At 35.8% G+C, this 21643-nt stretch overlaps 1 protein-coding gene across 2 annotated transcripts in view; it reads left to right on the top strand.

Annotated features, from left to right (window-relative positions):
- Window positions 1–21643, top strand: part of Cp110 (Centriolar coiled coil protein 110kDa) — a 41294-nt gene that overhangs the window by 5347 nt on the left and 14304 nt on the right. For both annotated transcript variants that reach the window (XM_081750833.1, XM_081750834.1), the window contains exons 2-4: window positions 173–315; window positions 7848–10559; window positions 16112–16321. In XM_081750833.1, coding sequence (XP_081606959.1) covers window positions 211–315; window positions 7848–10559; window positions 16112–16321 — 3027 coding nt within the window. In that variant the 5' untranslated portion in view covers window positions 173–210. The remainder of the gene's footprint in view (window positions 1–172; window positions 316–7847; window positions 10560–16111; window positions 16322–21643) is intronic.

Here is a 21643-nt window from a genome sequence, read left to right as displayed (position 1 = left end):
GAGTTTTAGTTAGTTATTGCAAGTATTCTGAACGGCACTTTGCAGACTATGTTTGTTATTATTAGTATTCTTGCATTAACAGGTTTTAATTTTTGAAAGAAAAATAATAATAATAATAAAAAAAAACTATTACTGTATTGCTAGTGCTAACGTGTCACTTTTTTCTTAATAGGAATACGAATATTGGGGAGTAATTTTGTTAAGTGTACAATGGATTTGCAAGAGAAGACTGGAGAGATCAGGAGATGGGAGCCGTTTAGGTCAAACTTTGTATCCCTTATCAAGATTAGGGGGAAGCCTATCCTTCCTCCTGTGGTATGTATTTTCTGTCTTTATCTATTTCTAGACCGTCTTTAAACTTTTTAATGGATCTATTTGTATTTGATATAATGAAAGATTAAGTACAGTCTTAACACTGTTTAACGTATATTAGCGTTTATCCTCGTGGAATTAAGATAAAGTAGAGAAAATAGATGCTGAAATTCAAATCGTAATGCGATTATTGATATACAGGATGAAGCAAATTATTAGTGATACCGTTCATCTAAAAAATTATTTGCGTAATGGAGAATCAGAGCAGATAGCAACAAATATTGAGTGTAGATCTCTGCGTTCCGAGGTATATCATGTTCGTGAACACGCATGTCAAATGGGACTCTTGAATACAAGTCAGCATTTGAATTAGAAAGAGAATCATGTGTGAAATGAAACAATATCATCATAACTTTATTGTATATTAATTTGCTATTGAGTTTTGTTAGAACCAAATTTCAGATTAGAAAATACAAATTCAGTCAAAATTTATAATGAACAAATGTACGCGTAAATTAATCTGTCGTTGCTGTATGTAATTTTTCTCGTATATTGGTATATTATCTGACTCTGCTTTTTTTAGAAAATTAAAATATTATTATGAGATAGACTCATTCTTCATAAATTCTGTTAGTACAAGAAAGATTCAATGAACATGATATTGTTATAAATATACCATATTTATTTATTTATTTATTTTACTTTTATATGAAGAGTATCGTGACAATATTCCGTCATTTTGTTTTCCGGAAATTGTCCAGTGAGGTCTCCGAAACGAAAAAAACTTGTCAAAAATAAGGCTAGGATTGAATTCCCATTGTAATAAAATTCTTCTCGTGCTTGATATGCTACATAATTCTCTTTTACACTTACGAATGTTGACTGTTACTAGTGAGATATTCGATAAGCGGTTAGCGTATGTGCCTTTGGCGTGGGAGACCCGGGTTCGATTCCCAGCGGGAGCTCATGTGGTTCGGATTCCACGTTAATCAGTAGGTCCACGTCTCATATAGCCTCGCTGCTGAAAGGGACGCTAAACTAAAATCAACTCAACTCAACTAGTGAGATATTCGAATACCAGTTAAGATGGCTGCCGTCGTTAGGTGGCCAACCATTACTGTGCCTTTTTCTCGATAGTAAGTTCAGTGATATTACATAGTTTGATTTCCACTGATCGGAGGTGTAGTAGTAGATCACTCATCTGTGGTACGAAATATCCATCGTTGCATCCCAGGACACATGAATGGTCAACATTGTGCTCTCGTTTCTTCATAATCCCTCCTCCTCCTCCTTTAGCATACAAGTCATAACAGGTTATTGTCCATCCATTATATGTATTCACCTCTCTGTAGATAGAATTCTAATTGTGGAATATATTCGCCACAACCGTCATGAGTTACGTATAAAAGTAGGAAGAAACTCAATTTTGAAACTCCAACATTAGAAGTACAAAATTTGTTTTAAATTGATTCGAACTTCGTGTGAGTGACGTAATCTGGTGAACAAGGCCACGGAGGAAGCGCCTGAAACTACAGGAAAACTTATACAGACACAATTAAGGAAATAAGTGTTTCATTTGTCTCTTTAAAAATTAAGAAAGAAATGTTTATAAGGAAAGTTATTGAATGTTTCACTTGATAACTTCGAAGCATAGTTTTTCTTTAGAGAATTAATTCTAATTCTTTCCTTTTGTAATTTTTACTCTTACTGTATCGCCATGAGTATTAATACTGCCAGTATATGTTAAATCCCTTATGTTCATAAAAATTCAGAATTAATTCCGTAGATGGTAGCTAAATACATTTATGTTAGTAGTGTAGTTGTATTAATGTATTAGGTTAACGCGAATGAAATGTTCGCCCCAGATGTCGTTCCTGGCCCACATTGTTTTTTCTTCTTTCTTTTGCGGCTTGCTGTGGAGAATGTCCCAGTTTGAATAAGAAAGAAAAAAAAATCGCAATTTTGTGTTTTCCATGATGGAGTATCATACGAACCTGTTCAACGACGCACTTAACTATCTGGATACCCCAGCCTATTTGGTGGACGTATACTGAGTTCGTGATGTTAGACACGTGTCCCATCCCTGTGTTGCGCTGCTGAGGTGAATTTCCACCAGACAGAGTGATACACTCTAAAAATGGATTAAAAAAAAAACAATGGTTGTGTTCGCAGATTTTGTACTACACCTTTCTCTCAGTACAAGAAGAGAAAGATTTAATCAATCCTAGCTGGTGTAGCCAATTTTGAAACGTCCTAGTTTAGGGACATAAAAGTAAATGGAAATATACCATGCAAAATCTTAGACTGGATTGAAAAAAAAATTTTTTTTCAACGTATTTCAGATTCATTAGATTGATTAACTTAACCCAATATAAAAAAAATCAAAATGAAAATTAATAATGATTTCTAATTTACACGCGCAACAAGAATTTAACATTTATCACAGGTTCTTGCTGTAGCGGTAGATCCTCAATGAGATTTTAGCGGATGTGCAATCTAGCACATGTTCGACACAAACTTAAAAAAAATGTACCTTATTACTATCAAATAATCTAGTTATTCAATATGAATTTCTGGAATGGAGTTATAAATTCAAAAATGGAGATTATCATTTATTGATTCGAAGAAAGAAGATTAAAAGAAAGAAAAAAAATCGAATTACAATTTACAGAGGTTATGGATTTCAGAATCTATTAGCTTTAAAATATCTTGACTTTGTATTGTTTCAGTTTTCACATTTTATGACTACATAGATTTCAGTAACCACGTTAGTATTGTAACAAAATTTACATATTCATAGCTTTCCAGTACAAGGAAGAAACGAAAAAAAAAACTATAAACAGATACATGATACATTACATTATTAATAGCGTCTCCTGGCAGGTCAAACATATCAATATAAGTTAATATTTTAGATCAAACATATCAATATAAGTTACTATATTTTAGTGAGACAATATTCATGGGATGTTTGTATACTACTATTTCATATTATTAAGCATTGATCCATTTATGATTCATTTAAACTCAGTTAACTCAGGAGAGTACACAGGAAGAATTAGAAATAACATGATAGCATAAAATGTTCCTTGCACGTGCCCATACGTATACTACATCATCATTCCATTTTAGGAATCATTTTATAACTCAAATATGTGTAGCATATTATAATACTGGCTCCTATGCCATGGGTCACATTTTACAAGCACTACATTGACTATCCCTATTAATGAATATGTACTATATACAAATGAAGATGAAATAAAAAAAAACAAATGTTTAGTACCTTCCTGGTCATACTATTAGTATTTCATTTAATTATACGGATCAATTGATACATCGCATTACTCAGGAAAAAAAAAAGGACAAGTTAGTTGACCATACCGAAACTAACTTAAACTTTCGAATTACGTCATTGAATTAAGCCGGTAAAATTTTCGTACTGGAAGCTAATTTGATAATTGTACTAATACATGCTAGATTTTGATCATAATATCAGCGGATTAGCGATAATATTAGGATGATACCAGAAGATGCGTAACGCAGCAATAAAATTATCTGTACATATTCATCATACTGTTACTAAGTACGGATAAAATTTGTAAAACAGTTTGAACGTTTCAGTGCTTTAAAAATTTCACCACACAAGATATGGTACCATAAAATCACGTTGTCATCTGTCTGATCGATTCAACTAAAGAAAAGGTAAACCTCGGTTTTACCTGCTTATAAGCTGTTTTACTAGCCCAGACGCCTTTCGTTCCCTCCTCTCCAGTAGACTGCAGGGGCCGGTCTCAAAACGTGTCCTGGCAGGAAGAACAGCAATTCTACCATCCCCTTCGGTTCCTCATCGCGAAGCGAAGATGATAGTTCCAGGTGACACTTATTTGCCTAAATATGTTGATTAGAATTTTAGGTCGGGAGCCTCCAAAATGTTATCCAATTGACTACAGGTTAAGCCTAAATCAGAAATTTCTAACTGTTCATCCAAAAGAAGCCGTTTTGTGCTTATAATTTCAATTTTAGTTGGAGGTCGCCGACTGTGTCACCTATTTCCCCTCACGCTGTATTCGTGAAGCGTCATGCCATGCTTGGCCATTACAAACCCCACTATTTTTCAATATACCATATCGCAGAACATAAACATTATTACAATGACCGCCTTAAATTTTTTTAAAATCTAATGAATTATCAACGAATATAATATATTTAACTACATTATCGATTCTTCAAATTAAGATCCAAAATATTTATACCCATCACCTGTTCTCTCCTGTCGTGTACAAATCTATTTATCCAATCACCACTTTGCAACACACCAAAGTAAGAATTCTATCACTCGCCATTTTGAATTCTTCTACCCATAATTCCACAGCACTCGACAAAAGAAGATCGAATCACCCATGTTCGATTGCGGAATGTTTACGATCAATGTTATAGGTAAGTTTTAGTTAATAAAACAAATTTAACACATTCATTATATGTTTTTACGTAGAAAATTTAAAAATATGCCGATATACTGTTAGAAATTACCTATGACTAATATTGGTTATATAAAGATATAGGGTACAGTTATTGCATAGATGTGCAATTATTGTTATTGAATAACCTTGTCTCCCGAAAGTTTTTGTTCGTAGTGAAGAAACATGAATTACTACTAGCAGTGATAACTAACTCATAAAAACAAATAAGACGTGTATTTGCACTAATGGCACGACTATACTAAATGGGGGCCACTTAACAAAACAACAGCAAAACAATAACAATGTAAAGTACCGGTAAAACAATAACAATGTAAAGTACCGGTAAAACAATAACAATGTAAAGTACCGGTAAAAGGGTACGTTACAAGAGTGGACATTCCATTCGCACTCAGGCTAATAGATAATTGCCTCCTATGGAATTAATTCTTATTCATCCTATCCCCTCTGAAATCTTTTTTTTTTTTCTTTCTTTCTTAACTAAATATGGACAGCGCTGACAGCAGTTAGCGAAAATTTGACGTTTAATATGATTTATCAAGCTGAATACTTGTTGAGTTCATTTATGACAATTGTTCAAATGGCTTACATTAATAGCTTATATTTATTATATGTAAATAGCGTATTTTTGAGTGAGTTTCTGCGAGTATCGTTGCGATACTAGCCTTAACCCTCGCATTACCAACGGGGGTACTTTGTGGCCACCACAGTTTTTTTTTATAAGTACTCTTCTAATCGTTTCTTTAAAATTGTAATAAAAGAAAAAAGTTGAACATGTTCAGCTAAAGCATATACGTTGCGGTGGTGCATATTGAACGTTAATGTGTCTCATAAATTTGCTATTTTAAGTTGGTGGGCACAAAGTACCCCTCCCCCTCCTCGTTGGTAAGAGATCTGACTCACATTTAAAAAGTGTCATTCCTAGATAGCAGTATAATAAATAGGTGTTAGTCTTATCCCGTGTACTCTTCACTTTAGTCCAGCGTTTCCCAACCTTTTTCAACTTGCGGCACACTACCGGTGTAACTTGGATTCTCGCGGCACACTCATAGATATTATTATTTGTAAATATAAAACACACTGCTTTATTATTATTATTATTATTACTGATCTTCGCACAGAGAAGAAAGCTTGATCACTGGGGTTTCCCCGTGGTAAATCACTATGCTTATTTTTCATTCTAATTTAAAAACAAAACAACTGCAATGAAATGTTGGACTCAGGTCAAGGGCGCCCATCAGGGGGAAAGGTGGGGCGCTCGCCCCCCTAAAAGGAAATTGTACTTGGGAATATCGAAAACCCAATAGATTTTTTACATTAGTTACAGCAAAATTTGAAACAATATTTGAAACATTGCTTTTACTTGCCCTCCCTTGGAAACCACAACATGGGCGCCCTTGACTCAGGTTATTAAAAATACGCTTCCTTTTTCGAAAACTGTATCCAACCTTTTACTAAGAATGAAGATCACTAAATAGCGAACGAACAAACAAATCTCTTTTACTTTTAAAACACAAATGCAGGTAATTTGTCGAAAGGATTGAATGATATTTTAAATTTTCAAGTTACGAAATAGTCTGCAACAATAAAGAAGCAATAATGCTCATAACAATAACAAATACTTTTTTCAACATTAGAAATGTACAGAACAGTAACCCGATAAACTTAAAATTGTAGATTCATAGTAGAGGTTCATAGTAATGTACAATACAAATATACATTTTCCCTTACGTTTTGCAATTTGCTATAGAATTAATAATTTTGTTTTGATTTCCTCGCGGCACACCAGCGGCCCATTCACGGCACACCGGTTGGGAAACGCTGCTTTAGTCTCTGTTAACTTTTATGAGAGTTTCTAATTTTTTTCTTTTGAGAGATATATGTAACTTAAAAGGTGGGCACCAAATGACCCCATCCCCTTGGTAGTCGCGTTACAAAAAATACCTAGGTAGTGCGAGAGTTAAGGCTGACTGACAGTTCCTGTACAATTACAGATCTCATTCCTGCCTTTCTAACACATTGATATGCTTTTTTATTTATTTATTTATTTTTTTTTTACATCCTGCATGTTCATGGGAATTGTATCCTTGTACGGAACTAAATCAGGTCTCATAATAATCAAGGTGCAAATAATTCTATTGCTTGAAACTTATAGAACCATATCATTCTGCACCTTTTAACATACAAAAGTATCATATTCTATAATTTGAAAACTTATTTAAAGGAACTGTATGAGACATTTACGTTGAATGTTTATTTTTTTGTGTTAAGTCTTGTCAAGGTATCCGTGATTTTAATCAAGTTTATTTATTATTATTATTATTATTTTATAAAACTCGATCCGTTTAAATTGTCTTTATTTTATGGAACTAAACAAGTGTCCAGTTTGATATATTTTACTGTGTGATTTTTGTTAAATCTAAAATGCCTATCGCGGCAATGGCCTGGAAGAAAGAACTTAGTCTATATGATTCGTTCTAGCATTCATTAACTGTGACTGGAAAAGTTATGATAGTTACTGAGGGCAGCTGTTTCATAAAATTTACAAGTCTTTAAGAACTTATAATTCATAAACCTATGTATATATAAGAAGTTGATTAGTCTTTTTCCTTATTTTAGCTTTATTGCTTTAGCACCTGAAGATATTTCCGCGGGAAAAGAAATATCTTGCCAAATTTTGGAAAATTTAGACATGTAAAAAATGTTATTAATAGTATATTGCCATTTCTCGGATATGAATCATTCTTAGTTCTTTGAGACTTACTTTTCAGTCCAAAAGCGATGTTAGCGATGTTAGAAAGATGAGTTCTGAGTAGAAAGAGTTGGAAAGATAGACAAATGCTCGGTTATTTGAATTACTATGCGTTCTCAATTAAGTACAGAATGTATAGTACATATTCAGGTTTTATCTGTTGTAATGTCAAATTGTACATGGCTCGTCTAAACTTGTAAATTTTATGAAACAGGTGATCGATATCTACCATTTAATTTAATTTTACTTAGTTCGGTAACCTTGGGATTTAGATATAACGCCAATAAATTTCTTTCTTGCAGATGACACCTCAAAAGCATGAAGAAATGCAACGATATAAACAGAAGGCTGTCGAATTAGAATCCAGGCTCAAAGATCGACGAAAGAATGGAATTATTTCTTCGACGTATTCTAGGAAGAAATCGAATAATAATGGTGAAAACATAAAATATAATAGTCTATGTTACGAGTCATGTTCATGTGAAGATTTGCAGTCATGCGATGAATGTGAATCGCAAAGATGCCAGAATTGTGTATGTGATTGTACGGATTGTGCCCGTGATACTGAGTACGTGCCAACTGCAAGTAGCAACGAAAGGAAAATTAACGATTCCACTAGAAGTATTGTAAATGTCAATGAATTGAAGGAATTGGAGAATATGGATCTTCCTGCGTCGAAGTATAAAGGCTTGGTCTTATCTGAGAGTTCACCAAATTTAATGCTTCCAAATGAGACTGATTCACATTCCAAGTTTATTTCAAAGAGCGCTGCCTCGTTAGATACAAACTGTTCGAGTGAAGCTGAGCTGGAGAATAATAAGAAAGGAATTCACAGTGAACCTGACAATAAAGCCACAACGGGTAACTTCCCTGTAGTTAATAAACCAGACATTCCTTCAAATTGTATATGTAATCCAAATGCAGTTCGTGATAAAGAAGACACTTCAGATGAAGACACTACTATCTCAGATTTCAGTCAGGGACACAAATTAAATAAATCCTCTTGCTCACTTTTACAAAAGCCACACGAATCCAGTAATCGGTGTAATATTGTTAACTGTGATCCTGTTGAAAGGAAGCAGATTATTCCACGAGTAGAAATTATATCTGATAAAGATGAAAAATCACACCCATTAACCCATAATGCCATTTCATTAGTACCTGTTACAAATAATAAGACAGACATTAAGAATCTGCCACTACCTAGTGCAAATACAGCACATCATGATAATAGTAACAATAAAAAAGGTGCTTGTGATGCAAGAGAAAATGCTACCGATATTCGACTGTCATTTAACACAGAAGTTAGTTCAATAGCACCTACAACAAGCACAGATATAAATCAATACATGAACACCACTTTTGATAGTACAACTACAAGTTCACCGTCGAGTGAGGTGTTAGTAATTTCTCATCAGTCAAAGGACGAAGATGATAATGTTCAAATCACTATGTCTGAAGGTAATAACAATAATAAAGATGTTGCGAAAAATGTCGAAACCAAATCAGTTGCCATTGAAAACAAGCCTGTCTCGGAAAATAAGGAAGCCCCAACACCCAAGTTAGTACGACAGTTGTCATATACTTTAGACACTCCTAGCCCAGTGTTAATTGCTCATATGGAAAAGTGTAATATAGTAGATATTGATGGAAAATATGATAGTCGCTCAAATTATATGAAAAGCCAGACTCCAACAAGTCCTGTGAGGCCCGTGATATCTGAAGGAAGGCAAAGTACAAAATCGATAAAGAAATTGAGTTCGGGGCAAATTATAAAGTCTGAACCGCAAAGGCAGGATAAATCAGGATTGTCTTCATTCTTGAAAACTGTGAACAAAATTAATGGTACTGTGCTTAACGCACAACAAATAGATAGTCCTTGCAAGGCAACTCCAAAATCAGGAACCCCAAAGTCAGTCAGTTCTGGATCAGTAACACCAGTAAACGGGAGTCCAAAAAGCAGCAGTTCCAGTAAAACGGAAAGAACAAAGCAGTATACACAGAGTCAAGATTCGCGTAGCAAGAAGGTTCGCAGAGGCCTCCTGAGTTCTTTAATGAGAACCAAAAGTAACTCGGACCAAAATATTTCTGTCGCCCCCAAATCATCCTCGAGGTACTCATCAAATTCAAGTTTGGTGAGTAATGATACAAAAGGCAATCTTAATACAAATTTGAAAAAAAGCAGGAGAGCTTCGTATAGTGAAAAAAGTAAATCAGCGTGCGACTTTTCACCAAATACACGATTAGATCAAGAGAAACAGAATCACATCGCGAGATATTTAAAAGATATTCGTTCACCATCTGTGAGTGCATGTAGTAGTCCGTGTGAAAAGAAGAGTATCTCTAGCTCGCTTGTGATGCACGTAAATGATAGCTTTCAATCTTGTTCTGAACATTCTTTAGTAAAGAACGACGTAAATGTAAATATGCCTCAACTAATAGAAAGCAAACATTTCGAAGAGCTACTACACAAAATGCAAGAGCAGCATAAAATACAAATGGCACGTCTTATGGAAGAGCAACGAAAGCAGCAAGAAGCTTTGCAGGAGGCATTTATTCATCAGCAAAAGCAACTGTTTGAAGACATTCGACAAGAATATCCAGAAGTTCTCAAGACCCCTGAATCACAGTCACTTATGCGCGTTATTGAGAACTTTACAGCTCATTGCCCAGAAGGAATTGAACGGGATCTATGTAGTGAGAAACCTTCGACTCAAATCGGTGCACAATATGCGGAAAATGACGATCTAAAAGGAGCACAAGATTTATGTAATGAGAAATCTTTGGCTAAAATCGATGCACAACAGGTGGGAAATGATGGTGTAAGGGAAGTGAAAGTTTTTGAGGAGAAACCGGCGCCAGAAGCGATAAAAGAACAAAAAAATTTGAATAACTCACTTGTTCCCAGTTTACATGAAGCCTATTCCAGTGGGATTCTTGTGGTACCAGGTCGTGGCATGCTTCAGCAAGGATTTGGTCAGTCGCGTAAAAATTTCACTCCAACTTCTGAAAAGGTAAGTTAACATTTGTTTAGTTTGCGTGTTTAGAATTTAGAGTATATTTCCCATATCAAAGCGATAACTATCAAACATGAACCGGAAGTTAATGTAGGATTCAAACTACATTTGTTTACAGCGAGAGGTGAATCTAGGTTTCTCGCAGTAAGAGTGGAAACGCCATCTGTATAGCGTGCCCTATATGTATTATTGAGTTTATATAGAAGAAAGAGAAACCAAAATGTCTAGTTGTAAGTTTTTAATAACACTTTAATCCCTGTTTTTGCTAGATGTAGCTAAGAAAAAAGGACGTAAAATACTTTAACACACTACTGTTAAGCAAACCTGGAACACTGCAGTAACCAATATCAGACGGTTATATACTACAAACGTTGCTCTTCATGATGTCTGTCATTATATAATGTACTTTAACTTATTATATATTTAAATTATGATTTCACTTGTAGAAAATAGCAATCCAATGTAATACCTAACTTTTATACTCAAGAAATATAGTGTTTTCAAAACTAGAAGCAAATTGACGTTTGGAAAAGCACGTGGTACATTGTTGCTACTTCGTGCCCATCCCGGTGAGTTATCAGCTGTAACTGTCCTGTGAGTCTTAACGAAAAAGAAAATCTCGAAATAATGGTTTGTTTGGATGGATGAAAGGATATGTTTGTCGTCCTGGTTTGTGCATGTTGGGAAGGGGGTGGCAGTGTTTTTTTTTTTTTTTTTTCTTTCTTTTCAAATCACTTCCACGCACAAAGAAACGAAAGACGCTTCTTTCCTTCTGAAAACACGTGTTTACTATTTATCGGGAACGTTGGAATGTTGAGGTCTGTTGCCAAGGAAACCCCCCACCCACTGTTGCTGTTTATGATTCGACCCTCGCTGAGTGACCACTATAACTATGTGGCGTAGGTTCTCTTCTTCAAAACAAATCTGCACGTGTTTTTGAGCTGTCAATTTGTTTCTAATTTTGAAAGCACTTTAATAACATAGTGCTTAAAGTATAGAAAAGATTATATAATTTTGTTCGTATTTTCCCCTCGTATATCTATGTACAGTATATACGAGTATTCAGTAAGAAACCGAACTTTCCCTATAACATCTTTATTACTTATTGTACATTTTAAACTCAGTCCCCTCAAAGTAGTCCCCTCTACTGGCAATACACCGTTCCCAAAGTTTCTTCCATTTTTAAAGCTTCCTGGAACGCACTTTCTGGGATGGTGCGGAGGTCTTTTATTACATTTTTCAGAATATATTCTATGATTTGGAAACGACGTCCTTTCAAAGAGAGTTTGTTTCGGAAACAGAAAAAAGTGATGGGGCGTGGTTCGGAGAATATGGTGGATGGGGTACAACCAGAGTCTGATGGTTTGCCAGATAACTGGGGATGAGAAGCGAAGCGTGAGTAGCCACAGCGCGGCACCCAAGTTTGGTTTTACCGTAGTTCAGGCCTCTTTCTGCGCACAACATCCCTCAACCGTGCTAAAATGTCCTGGTAAAACTGTTTAGTATCTGACCACATGATACACATTCATGGTGGACAATGCCTTTCCAATCAAAAAGCACAATCAACATCACCTTAATCTTTGACCGACTCATGTGTGCTTTTTTTGGACGAGGAGATCCTGAATGAATTGAAAAGCAATTGCAGTGTCTCTGTAAATGTTTTGTCTGGTTTGTAGCAAAATCTCACACACACATGTTGGTCTTCAAACTCTTTCATTGTCACCGTCCCGTATTGTCACCTGACGAATAGCTTGTGCAAGTGCTCATGTCAGCGGCTGTAGCTCGGCGACTAACGGTCATAACGAAACGAGGTAAACGACAGTTTGTTGCCTAAATCTAGCATTAGGTGCGACCAGTAGCCACAGGACTCTCCCTCTGCCGGTTGGCGCGCTATTTCAAAAGTTCGATTCCTTTTTGAATACACTTCATACAGAACTGCTGTGCATTTATAAGCAGCTGTTCACAACAGATGAAGAAATCATTCTTAGAAGGCATAATTAATATCAAGTAGAATTTCATCTGAGGAAATTCACGTGAATGTGTCTGTCCAGTGCCTTAAAAATAATGTAATTTGGTAAATTAAGAATTGTAGCTCAAACTGTTTAAGGAGACATTCACCTCAATCTGATGGTACCTGAGGAAAACAATATGACGTATGATACCGATTTTTTTTTAATACTGAAAGTGGTCATTCGTTTCGGCGCAACGACATTGAGCAAATTTATCTAAGGATTAGATCGTTGATAATCTCTGTAATCTGACTTATTAACGAGAAGCATAAAATGTCGAAATTGCGCAAATTTCCACCTAGACGTTGCCAACAACAGGATTCAGGAAATTGTGTGAAATGTTGTACCGAAATAAAATGTATAAACTCGATTCCTTTGTGAGATATACTTGTATTGCCTTCTAACATTTACAAAGCAAAAAATATATATACGAGTTACAGAACATTTCATGCTTATAGCTTGAATCCTTGGAATTTAAATCCTACAGTTTTTAAAAATGTCATACCTGCCTTCTCGTGGTTTATCTGTGAATTCCTAAACTCATTGTATTTCCCCATGTCAAAAACTTTAAAATGTAAACAAATTTTAATTTCTGATTGGTCGAACGCTTGTCTACGATATTTCAAAGGAACTTCTAAAAATATTTATATTTTTATTTATTTTGTAGAAGTTTGTTTCCCTTACAGCTTTCCAATAACTATTTGCTTCCAATAACTATTTTCTTACAGGCAATCTTACAGTTAGATATGATACAGAAAATTATTGACTTGGACATGTTCCTCCGTCCCCCTCTCTAACGACACTCATGCACACATTATAATAGCGATAACAAAATACTATTGTCATCCAGTACTTTGTATTTCCTCTCTAAAACAACTTGCGTTTTGATGTTTTTATTAACCAAAATCTGTTTTTATTAGCGGAAATGCTTATGGTAATGATGGCAATTTGCACAACTTTTTGGTGCAATTTTCAATTTTGTTGCCTGCTCGTAATGAGCTTTATCTGTATGAACAGATAAGGGAGTGAAAGTTTGCGCAATTTCAGTGCACCCATTCGTTTCCAGATCAGTGCCTGTAGTTCATGTATTTAAGTGGGTATTAGCTTTTATTAGCGACTAGTTATTACACATTTGTGTTTCCGAATAGACACACTAATAACTTATCTCTAATGACACCCAGATCAACATAAGTAGTATCAGTGGAAAGTGAAACTCGAAACGGTTTGTTTCACAAGATAAAAAGTGTTTTCCAGATTAGAGATGATTATTGTGAGCTCTGTCTGTCGCTTGACACACATCAAAGCTGTAATTTCCTGCCACACATGTGGTGTTATAGCAGATCATCAGGGTGTCTACTGATACTGGAAATACTGGAATTTTGATCCACATACTGGAAAAATCATGAAACTGGTAATTTGTCAACAATACTTTTTTGTAGTTCTTTTAATAGTCTTAAAAACAATTTTGTATCCATTGAGATTGTAAATTTTTCCAAAGCAAGAGTTATTTGCTTTTTGTAATTAGACATTTAAAGCAACGGTTGGAGTGGAGGGCTATGAGAGGAGTTGTGGGAGGCCCTTACAAAAAGGTTAAAAAATCATTGTATTTAAACAAATCAAGGCTAACTAAGGCTAATTAAAAATAAAATATTCTTTTGATGGTAAAACAATTACAAACCTGAAATCATCAAGAAAGTGACTATTCCTAAAGAACTTTTAAAAAATCACTATATTAGGTATTGGAATTTTGCTGATAATTATACTGAAAATACTGGAAATATACTGGAATTTTGAAAATGAAACTCGGTAGACACCCTGATCATAATCTACTGATTCAATAACTTTGCAGGGTAGATAGTAAAGATGGTTGAAGTCTTTCTCGCAGAGAAAAATTACATGTCGTAATATCCGGCAAACATGGAGGCCAGGAAAGAAGTTCATTATCAGCACGATCAATCCATCTGGTCGGTGGTCGCCTATTGAGATCACTTCATGCCAGAGTTGGTCATTTTGCAGTCGAGGCTCACTCAGACTCTATACCCTCAAAGGGGTTCGCACTCATTAATCTTAGGGTTAGTAAAGCTCACACTTATACAGGGTTCAGATTTGTAGTTTTTCGAGCTCGGGGTCGCTTTCCTCAGTGGAGCTGATGCTTGCGCTCGCGTTGATTCAGATTGTGGCTCCTACCGATTTAGAAATTTCGTTCTCATACATGCGCGCGCTCAGTTGTTGGAACCCGAGGCCAATTGAATTCGGAAGCCGAGTTGGTGAGTTTGGACTTTTTTAATGGATGATGTCCCGATGCAAGATGAAGCGTTGGATGTCCTGTTTGTAACGTGTTCAGCAACGAAATCCTCGGATGAAAAAGAAGGGGTTGAATATTCGTCATGAGCTATAGCGCTAAATAGATTACCATGGGAAAGTTGCGCATATGCTCCTCGTAAGGGGGCCGTTCAGTCCCCCCAGATTTTAACATCACGTTTATTTACGTAAATGAGGTGAGAAGTTACTTTAAAACTAAACATCACATATTTCCGTTAGAGTTTTCATATTTTCGCGAAAGGAAGGTCACTTCACTGTATCAACCAAATTGTAAATGTTTGGGCTGAACCTTGAGCATTAGTCACTCTAGGATACCTGATTCTTTGCTAGTTCTGATTGTAGAACTCTGTTAATTTCGTGCAAAAGTGGTATGGAAACGCTCCATTATTTCAGTGCTTATAGCGAATGACTTCCGCTTACACGCACATCTTTTTCCCTTAAAATTGGAGGATCGTTTACAAATTATGTTTCTAAAGGGTATGTATTCAACAAACTTTGAAAATTAGGCTATATACTAATAACAAACCGGTTGACATGAAAATGGAATTAAAACACTGGTGTTGTATATTACGTTGCCTCTAGTAGCAATCTGGGGCCGCGGTAGAGCGTTCGCCTCTGGTGCTTGGGGTCTCGGGTTCGACTCAGCCCAGCCAAATGAATTTTGTGGTGGACAAACACGGTGTGCGTGCGTTTCCTCGGGGTTCTCCCGTTTCCTCCCACTTTCTTCATTCCACCATTTTTCATTGATTACTCATCCTCACCGTCTCCTTTAGCCTAACCGGCATAATCGCGGGACGTAAAACTCAAAAATTTCATTTCATTTCATTTTCTAGTACCGATCTGTAAAACTACCTAGAAATTTTACCAATTACTGAAGAATTTAGAGCTTCTTTTCTCATTGATACCTCTTTTACGAATCTAAGTGTCATTAAACGAGATACGAGTTTTTCGAATCGAGAAGATTATTCTAGTCATCATGTACATTAACTTTAGTGTAAAACATGTGTCTTGGAAGCCTACGAAGATAGACTTCTTAAGTTTTGCATTTTTATGTAACCATGTAAATATTGACTCTCATGAAGTTATCTCAAGGTAAGATTGCTGCAGTACAGCTTATCAAGTATATTACGAGTATAATTATCAAAATTTCTGTATTTAGTATATTCTAATTTTTGATTCTGTATATCGTCATTTTATAAAATTCTGTTTTTCTTTTAGGCTGGAGTAAAGCCCAATTTTTCGAGGCTGGGTGCGTTTGTTCGAGGTTACCTTACTCGTCGTCTTTTTAAAACTGAACGAGTTCAGGGAATCATCAAGACAATTCGTGATACTTTACATTTTCTTCTTCAATTAGACAAGGAGAGGCCCAAGAACTTACTAGAGATAGGAGAGAATGACGTTGAATTGAATCGGCGGTTGTTGCATCAGGTATGTTATGCTAAACTTCAATTGTCATTTTTGGTTGTTTGATTAGGATTTTAGCGTTCCGTTCAGCACCGGGCATATACGAGACATAGACCTACAGCTTAACGTGTGATCCAAACCACATGAGCTCATGCCAGGAACCGAACTTGGATCTCCTGTGCCGCAGACGCGTACGCTAACTATACAATTTAAGTGTTGTATTCCGTTTAAGCAGTTATTAATAATGGATCTGTTGCTGTCCGTGTTATCAACCCTTCTGATGCCAAGATAATTTTACAAAATACTTAAGAATTCAAAAATTATTTTGTACATGCTTCTCAGTTTTAAAAATTGGTGGAACTGGTAAGTCTCAGTATTGTATTTGTTTATGTGCCTGTTGCATTCCACTTCTGATTAGCAGGGTTTGCCCAAATGGGCCCAGCCTGAAAAAAAACCACCGTTTTTTTTCGGGTTGGACCCACCTGGAAAAAAAAACATACTTTAAAATCCACCTGGGTTTTTGAGCTTTTTGTTAGTATATTATTGGTACAACCAAGGTGATCACATTGAAAGTGATTTTTACCATATCTTGGACTTTCCATGGGCTTATTAGATGCTTTCATGTAAAAGTATACAACAACATTCAACGTTAGACCTATATAAAGTTCTGAATGCACTGAATGAATAAGAAGCTTACCTTAGTTTGAGATAATTACAGAACAAATTAATGTATGGATTGTGTTTATAGCCTATTTGAAGTAAAATATGCAATTTTATATTTTAGAATATACTTTCCGTGAATAGTGTCCTCGGCGACGCCGGGGGACGTTATCCCTCATAAATTTGACGAGTGTAAGGCCATGGGTGCTTGTACCACCAGCAAATGTGTAAATACATTAGTATTATTTCATACATTTGATGGTGACACAAGTATTCTTCAGTAAAATTTTGTTTCCGAACAACAGTAGTGTAGTTCCGTCATTAATTGCTACTCTTCAAATAAGCATTCTGTAGAATCAGCACCAGCAATAGCGTAAAAATTCTTGTCAAATTTAAGAAGCTTAATGCTCAGAATTCCGAAGACTATGTAACGCTACTATTTTAGGTGCTGAATTTAAACTTCCGTACTAGTGGAAGTGTCGATGTACAATAAAGAAAGCTGCATTTTCGGGAAAAACCCGTCGTGAAAGATGTGTTCGGGAAATTCCCGCAGTTGAACGTACAAAGCATCGGAAGTGAATACTTCAACAATAAAACTATTTATTTTAAGCAGGAAGATATTTAATTTTATTTAAGACATTTTGAATCATTTACTTTATAAAATATGAATTATCTCTTTGTTAATTGTTTTAAATTCATTTTCGGGAAACAACCGTCTTGCTAGTGCTAGGGAAATTCCCGTAATTGAACGCGCCAAGTATCGGAAGTGAACTTCAACAACAAAACCATTTATTTTACGCTGTAAAATATTTGCCATATAAGACATTTTGAAACATTTATATTATAATACTTGAATTATATCTATGTTTTAAATTAATATATTTGGTATTCATATTTGGCGAACGTTACTAAGGCTCCTGGGATGAATCGATCTATATTTGTTCGTTTGTCTGCCTGTACCACACAAACATTACAGGCTACAACTTTCGGTCTTTTAAGTTTAAATTTTCAGAGTACAAGAACAAGACACGCTGTATTAGATTTTGGCGGCATACCAACGTAAAATTTTAAAAAGGCGGCATTTTTTTTTTTTTTTTTTTTTAAATAGCGGATATCCACGCTACAAGGCGCAATTTTGGGTCTTTTGACTAGAAATTTTCAGAGTAGAAGCACGAGACACTAAATTAGCTGTATACATATTTTGGCGGCGATCCAATGTAAAATTTCAAAATGGCAGCCATTTTTCAACTAACGGGTATCCACGCTACAGGGTGCGATTTTCGGACTTTTAAGTTTAAATTTTCAGAGTAGAAGCAGAGTTTAAATTTTCAGAGACGTTCTAAATTTGCTGTGTAGATTTTCGCGGCGATCTAATGTAAAATTTCAAAATGGCAGCCATTTTTTTTTCAAAACAGTAGTGAACAGAATATTGTTGCAAGTTGCGACAATGACAGTCTTGAAATATAAATCACATTTTAACACTTTTACCTCAAAGACATTGAAATATTTCGAAAAAAATAAATTAAATCCGAAAAAACCCATATGGGCCCAGGTGGGTTGGGTTTTTTCAAACCCTGCTGATTAGTAACCTATTTCTCATAATCACCTGATAAAAACAGTAAATATTGTATATACACTGTTTTGAATTAAGATTAGAATCTAGATTTCTGGGCTTCGGCATCTATGGCCATTAGCTCGTCACGTATAAGGGATGACGTTCCTCGGCAAGCACACTATCCGAGGAGAGGGAAGGAAGAGAGGATTGGGGAAGGAAAGACCTATATGTTAGGTACCATCCCGTCATTTGCCTAGTGTGAATGAGGAAAACTCAGGAAAACCTCATTCAGGATGGCTGGCCTGAAAAAGCTTTTTACATTTTTTTTGGACCGAGTATGCCCACCGGGAATCGAATCTTGAACTGTTCGCACCGAAGGCGAGAGCGTTAGCGACTACGCCTGTTGCATACCATGTCTGATTGATAACTAGAGCCCGGATTATATGTAATTACGTATTTTTTCCCCTTGCATGTAGTTCCGAAAAAATGTTCAGAACTTCACGAATCACGTAAACAAGATCATTATATCTAGGTTTTATTTTACATATTTTCTGGCATTTTACATAAAATCAAATATTTTAGCAGCTTCTTGTAATTCCTGAGCATTCTCTGCTTGTGGATGTTATAAGGAATACAAAACAACTTGCAGAAATGTTGCTGGAATTTCCGAGAAATTTTGCCCCGTTCTGCACTGCATTCCAAGCTTTAGGAGGGGGAGGAGTAAAAGGTCAAACCTAATGTTAGATGTCTGGCATTGAAGTTTTCACTGCTTGAGGCAGTTCATTCCATCACTTTTTCAAGGAAAGTTACCCTGCCTCCCTTCGTACTGTCTGACACAAAAGAAGCCGTACTCTGGAAAATTTCTTCACACGAACCAGACGTCTTGTGGACGTGTTTATCGTGGATTGAGTTTTTGCGTATTGATATTTCGTCGTGGCACCGGTTGCATTATCGCTAGCATCTAAGTTAAAATCGTGGGTTACTGTAAATGATGCTTTTACAACCGATGATACGGTGGTGATTTGTACAGTATGTGACAAAACGGTAAGTTGCTCCATGAAATCGCAATTGGAACAACATATACGAACCGCGCTTCACACGAGAAAGAAACGAGAATCATCTCACAAACAAATTCTTTTGATGCAGGTGCAACAGAGATCGTCTTCATCGGAGAATGAGTTCTTCGCGGACATGTGTGGTGCAATGGTAGCTTCAAGTGCCAGAATACCGGGATTTCTTGAAGAAATATTGTGAGCGAAATATCCCGGACGAATCTACACTGCGGAAAAACTACATCGATATTTGCTACAACAAAAGTGTCGAAGCAATTCGCTGCAAATTTAATAGTTGGCAATCTAGATCCCAACTCGCCCTCCAAATCCTACTTGATATATTGCAAGGAGCTTGAATGTGTCACTCATTCTTCCGTAGCAAGGTTCGTAAATGATGGCCTGAAAGTGCTGTGGCCTCGTGGTGTTGAAAAGGAGAAGGTTCTTGTTTTCTACACCGTCTCTGCAGTGTACATGTTAAAGACAGGTAACCACTCATTTTTCTACCCCTACTTAGTTCGCTTCACTTGTGCTGCACACGCACTTCAACGTGTCGCAGAGGAAGTAAGAAGCAACTTCCCTGACGTGAATAAACTTATTTCCAGTGAAAAAAGGTGTTTTGAAAGCTCTCCAAAGAGTCCACTGTTTCAAGAAACGTCTGCCAAATGTATCTCTCCCTCCCGAGTCGGTGTTAACAAGATGGTGTACTTGGCTAGAAACAGTGACATTTTATAGCGAACATTTTGAAGGTGTCAAATCCGTTGTAGACTCCTTCCCCGCCGACAGTGCAGTTTTTGTGCGTGAAGCGCAACCTACGTTTTCTGATCTCAAAATTTCTGCGTTGCTTGCATACATTACAAGCAATTTTGGTTGGCTTCCGGAGAGCATCAAGAAATTGGAAACTTCAGGACACTTGCTTCAGGAATTCCTGAGTGTCCTGGAGGATGCGAGAAAGAAGTTAGATGTTGTTCGAGAAGAAGCTGGTGTGAATGTTGCCGCTAAGTTCCAGAGGGTGCTGGAAAGGAACCCTGAGTTCGTCACATTTTTAAGTGTGTGTAAAATCCTTAGTGGAGAAGTTACAGAAGATCTACGTTATATTTCCCCCGAGAAAATTCACTTAATGGAATACGCCCCAGTGACATCATGTGATGTAGAAAGGTAATTCCCTTCCTATAAAAATGTAATGTCAGACAACGTCTTTCTGTGTCTTTTGAAAACGTCGCAAAATATATCGTAGTGCATTGTTTTTCTAAATAAGCACCTCAGATAGGATTGTTTGGATTGTATTTGAATATTAGAAAAATTGTAACATTTCTTAAACTGTCATACAACAAGTGGTTGTTTAGAAATAAACAACGAACTGCTTTAACTGAGTGCAATGTATATATTAGTGCTATGTTTCTAAATCCATGCAAGAATAGTTTTTGGTAAGTAATTACATTGTGACAACTTTCTATTATATTTGATATGCCCTCTACTAATATTCCAAAATATATTTTTTTTTTCCGAGTTGAACTGCGTTTTGTTTCATGTTTAATGAATGACCTAATTATTGGAGAGCTTAACAAATTCGTTTTCAAATTTGCTTAATTAAATTAAATATCACACATACAGTATGTGTATACAATATGAAGTATTCAAATTGCATAAAAACATAATTATATAGCAAAACATATTTAGCGATATTTTGATATTACATATTTGATGTTACATATTTCACTACATATGATTAGTTTTTTTCGTTACATATTTGGCAAAATGATATTACATATAATCCGGGCTCTGTTTATAACCTGTTTCTTAGAACCACCTGGTAAAAGCAATGAATGTTGTAATATACCCTGTTTCGTAAGTTGTATCAAGGTATAGAACAAAACATTTATAAAATACCAAATTTAGAAAAAACAAAACGAATAACTTCATAGCCTCATCACTAGCAGAAGTTGAAGCTGTTTCACAGATTCAACTTCTACTGGGGATACGAGAACGAATAAAAACCTGAATGGGTTGCCCTTTTGAGTAGTAGATCGTTATTTTACGATTTATATGTATCATAAGATTACAAACGATAAGTCACAAATC

This window comes from Thermobia domestica, chromosome 3 (assembly GCF_964235325.1).
Source record: "Thermobia domestica chromosome 3, izTheDome1.hap1.1, whole genome shotgun sequence".
Classification (NCBI taxonomy): Eukaryota; Metazoa; Arthropoda; class Insecta; order Zygentoma; family Lepismatidae; genus Thermobia; species Thermobia domestica.
The sequence above is the reverse complement of the archived record's forward strand: the minus strand, read 5'-3'. Positions and strand labels throughout refer to the sequence as shown.